Source organism: Salmo trutta, chromosome 18 (assembly GCF_901001165.1).
Source record: "Salmo trutta chromosome 18, fSalTru1.1, whole genome shotgun sequence".
Classification (NCBI taxonomy): domain Eukaryota; kingdom Metazoa; phylum Chordata; class Actinopteri; order Salmoniformes; family Salmonidae; genus Salmo; species Salmo trutta.
The window spans coordinates 6,931,986-6,936,725 of record NC_042974.1 but is presented as its reverse complement, the minus strand read 5'-3'; the positions used below and the strand labels follow the sequence as shown (position 1 = coordinate 6,936,725).

General features: G+C 43.0%; 1 protein-coding gene across 4 annotated transcripts in view; it reads left to right on the top strand.

Moving 5' to 3' along the window:
- Positions 1-268: 268 nt before the first annotated feature.
- The window catches only part of LOC115152800 (thrombospondin-2), a 44,601-nt gene continuing 40,129 nt past the window's right edge, over positions 269-4,740 (top strand). For 2 of the 4 annotated variants that reach the window (XM_029697611.1, XM_029697609.1), the window contains exons 1-4: positions 470-703; positions 1,266-1,334; positions 2,569-3,128; positions 3,357-3,441. In XM_029697611.1, coding sequence (XP_029553471.1) covers positions 1,271-1,334; positions 2,569-3,128; positions 3,357-3,441 — 709 coding nt within the window. In that variant the 5' untranslated portion in view covers positions 470-703; positions 1,266-1,270. Of the gene's footprint in view, positions 344-469; positions 704-1,265; positions 1,335-2,568; positions 3,129-3,356; positions 3,442-4,740 lie in introns of those variants that run through there. The other 2 variants (XM_029697610.1, XM_029697612.1) reach the window with 2 other exon arrangements.

Genomic DNA, 4,740 nt, shown 5'->3' with positions numbered 1-4,740 from the left:
GGCTACACATATGAAAACAGAGAGCTGCTGTTTCGCTCACTCAGATGCTTTCTCTGGTGAGATTGATTAGTCTTGCTGTCTGTACAATAATTTCTGGGGGGGAGGGACTGGGGTGGCCAATCAGAATTCAGGGGGGCCGTCACACTGGGCCACCACCTGGACACACCACTGCTCCCAGACCTAAAAGCCAGCGCAAGCCTTACATCCGACCTCGCTATCGCGTTTTCTCCATCAATAACTCCTCCCCGAAACCCGATTCCGTTGGAACATCGGTAATGAGGTGGGCTTGATAGAGAGGTTGGATTGGGGAACGGGAGACCGCGAGGGAGGGGCCCCGGGACCGGTAAATGCCGCTTTAAACAGATATAAGCAAATTACGCTATCAGAACGGAATTATGTAATTCCGATTTAGAAATTGAATCCAAACATTTCATACTTAAACTTGACTGACAGGGTCATAGTGAGGAGTATATAGGAGGGAGGGAGACTGGTGCCTAAGCCACTATCGCTCGAGTCCTCCCTACATAATGTAGATCTAGTGAAGTAAACCAGCGGGCTTTACATTTTACGCACCAGGTTACAGGAGTTATTCCGTTTTCATTACACTATTCATATTTATTTGAAAAATATATTTGTTATTACCTTCTTTTTTATTATTGGACATCTAACGGATTTTTTTAAAGGGAATTTGCACTTTCACCCGGTAAATTGTTGCATTCCAATGTGCATGGGGAATTGTTTTGCATTTTCAAAAACAATCAGCAATGTTACCATAACTTTCAAATTTACTCCTAGTCAGAATAATTTAGTTAAAGAATGTAGCACACTTATATTTTGTTATGTGATTGATTCGTTTTGTTAAACGTTATGCATTTGCAGAAATGTTGTTTTAGAAGTAGTGTATAATTGTTTCCCAATAGCCAATAACAGCCCACATACAGTATGTGCACGTTGTAAGGTGTAAGGTGTATTGTATCTTCCTCGATAAACCTGTGTTAGTTTTGGAGACAGTTAGGCTCCTTCATAGCGTTGCTATTGTTGAAGCTTGTGGCATGACATGACTGAGAACTTCACTATTCACAGTTGCAATGAACTTGGTGTCGCTTTGTGACAGCTGAGCAGAGGGCGAATACAAAATAGATAGCCTACAAAGATTTTACAATTTTACTTATGAGATAGTCATTACAATCGTGATGAAGTTAACAATTTTCAATTTGCCGTTTCCCTGGATAATAATCAGCGTTTGTGTCTCTTGTGTTTTGAAGGAGATATGATACTCAGAAGTCTCAACTTGCTGCCGATTTTATTACTTTGCTCCTCAGCGCTACCTCAAGGTAAATCTACTCATGCATAAAGTTTATACGACTTTTCATCATCATTATCATAACCTCAATGCCATTTCATTTTTATTGTTAAATAATGATGTGATGTATGTTTCATACTAATTAGATTTTAAAAAATGTATCATGAGTGAATATGATACTGTCACTTTTCCTTGTGCATGAAAGCATACCCAGTTAAGTTATAGCCAGGGCTCTCCAACCCTGTTCCTGGAGATTTTAATACCAACCCTGTTCCTGGAGAACTACCTTTCTGTAGGTTTTAAGTCCAACCCTGTCCTGGAGAGCTACCTTTCTGTAGGTTTTAACTCCAACCCTGTCCTGGAGAGCTACCTTTCTGTTGGTTTTAACTCCAACCCTGTCCTGGAGAGCTACCTTTCTGTTGGTTTTAACTCCAACCCTGTCCTGGAGAGCTACCTTTCTGTTGGTTTTAACTCCAACCCTGTCCTGGAGAGCTACCTTTCTGTTGGTTTTAACTCCAACCCTGTCCTGGAGAGCTACCTTTCTGTTGGTTTTAACTCCAACCCTGTCCTGGAGAGCTACCATCCTGTAGATTTTTTTGCTCCAAACCTAATCTAGCACACCTGATTGTAATAATTAGATGATTGATAAACCGAATCAAGTTAGTTACAACTGGGGTTGGAACAAAAACCTACAGGAGAGTCGCTCTCCAGGACAGCCAGGTCACCCATGATACAAGTCAGTATTCAACATGGTCCATCTATGTCTGAGGACGTTGGGAGACGATGTGGAAACCACCCACAAGGGGCGTTGTTACCTTCAAGAGGGGTGTTGTGGAAGGGGACAGCGGATGGGTATAAGCATCTGTCTCTGTTTCTAAAGGTTGCAAGTTTGAATCCAGCGATAGAAAGTTGTTTTTTCTATTTTTGTTTTAAGCCTATCCCAACCTTAACCCTTACCATAACCATGCCCTAACCTTAAACATTCCTAAACTTAATCCTAACCTTAAAAATTCAGAGTTAATGCCTAAACTTAGACTTTTGAAAATTTGACATGGAATTTGACTTTTGAGAAACATGGATGAACGTCTAATTCTGATGTGAGACTTTGAGAGTTGGTTGCAGCAGGAACAGGGTAGGAGAGCCCCACTATAGACTTAGCTATAATCACTTGGTCAGATTTTCTTAGAATGCTTTGCTGTTTCATCAAGCTAATTGGCTGTACACGTTCTCCTCTCCCTATCTATCCCCTGTACGACTGATTGAAGATGGCGAGGTCACATTGGATGACGACACAACATTTGACCTGTTTGATATTAGCGGTATCACACGCAAGACTCTGGGCGCCAAGCAATTCCGCGGCCAAGACACAGACAACCCTGCTTACCGCTTCATCCGCTTCGACCATTTGCCCTCAGTGAGCGCGCCCATGCTCAAACAGATGCTTCAGCAAATCCAGAACAATGAGGGCTTCGTGTTCGTGGCCAGCATGCGCCAGGACCGCGGATCGCGGGGAACCCTCATCGCCATGGAAGACGCCAACGGCCAGCGGCAGTTTGAAATAGTCTCCAACGGTCGTGCCAACACGCTGGACCTTGTCTTCTGGGTGGACGGCTCCCAAAATGTTGTCTCCTTCGAGGATGTTGACCTGTCTGACTCGCAGTGGAAGAATATCACACTTCATGTTCATGGCGAAAACGCAAATCTGTTTGTGGGCTGCAGTCTCATCGACAGCTTCATCTTGGATGAGCCGTTCTACGAGCACCTGCAGGCGGAGGGGAGCCGAATGTTTGTCGCTAAGGGATCCATCCGTGAAAACCACTTCAGGGTAAGAATTACTTTTGTCCAGAAAGGTAGTGCACCAGATATAGGGAATAGGACACCATTTCAGATCTTGCCCCTTAAGTCATTCTGCATCTAATGTTAGCCAATAAGAATAACTCATTCTGTATTTTTTTTACTTGACATACAAGCTCAAGGTAAGTGAATAGTAAAGAAGTTGTTCCTAGCTGCTAGTCCAATGTGACACATAACAGCCTCTTGTCTTGTCACACAGGGGTTACTGCAGAACGTTCGCTTCATGTTCGACACATCCGTGGATGACGTTCTTAGGAACAAGGGCTGTGAAGTCACTAAGCCAGGTAAGAGACAGTTGGATTTTGGCTAACATTACTGTACTGGTCGTGTTCATTAGGCACCAAATGGAGAAAAAAACTGTTTGAAACAAGGAGGGACTACCTGGACTTATCCATTGAGAGACACTTGTTTCTGTTAAACAGGAACGGACTACCTGGACTTGTCCAATGAGAAAGGATCATTTTAGTTTTCCATTGCAAAAAAATTGTAGAATGTTTTCTGTTGTGTGCCCTAAGAACATGCCCCTGTAGTTTAGATAGACTGAGACCTACCAATAGGGGGCAATATGATATGTAGGCCTAAAGATATTTCAAGGACATAATCTCAAATCTAATGCTGTATTATGTTACAGCAACTGTCCTTTATTAACCTTTTCTCAAACCGGTGTGTGCTGTTAGCCAACTGTTATGGTCCTTGTCATCCCAAGTTTGGCAACATAGAATGATCATAGAAATGGCCAAGACAGCACAAACCGATCTGGGACCAAGCTGGTCCTTTTTGGGGATCTGTGCTATTGTTTTCATGCTCTAAATATTCTGATGACGTGACCTCAATTTGTCATTCCCGATCTGCTTCAAACTTCCTTTTAAGCCCCATCCAAAGCAGATGCGACTGAACAATCCATCCTGCTGCCTTACTGTGTGCATCCCAACTGGCACCCTATTTCCTATTTAGTGCACTTCTTTGGTCACAAGTACTGCACTACATAGGGAATCAGCGGGAATACGGTGCCATTTGTGACGCAGTCACAGTCACATGCAACCTCTTACAGCTCTGTGGTTCTGCATTTAATTTAGATAAAACCATATCACATTTCCCCAACAGACCAAACCTCTTACAGCTCTGTGGTTCTGCATTTCATTTAGATAAAACCATATCACATTTCCCCAACAGACCCAACCACTTAAAAATATGGAGTTCTCCCTTATATCCATTGTGTCTGGTTCTATCACTTTTTTGGGTCTTTCATTTTAGTGGGTCATAGAAAGATTGCAGATGTGGAGATATCTGACAGTATTACATCATGTTAACGGAAATCACTGTGTCAGTGTGGTGGCATGAGGTCAACCTGTGTGTGTGTGTGTGTGTGTGTGTGTGTGTGTGTGTGTGTGTGTGCGTGCGTGCGTGCGTGCGTGCGCTGCGCTGCGGTCAACAAACAAAAGGAGATACAGACGCTAACATTTGTTTCCATTGACAGTGGACTGGCTGGGTAATGATGGTTGAGAAAAACAGAAGGCTAATGTTTGGGGAGGAAAATAAAAGAGTAATGATGGGGAGGAAAATAAAAGAGTAATGATGGGGAG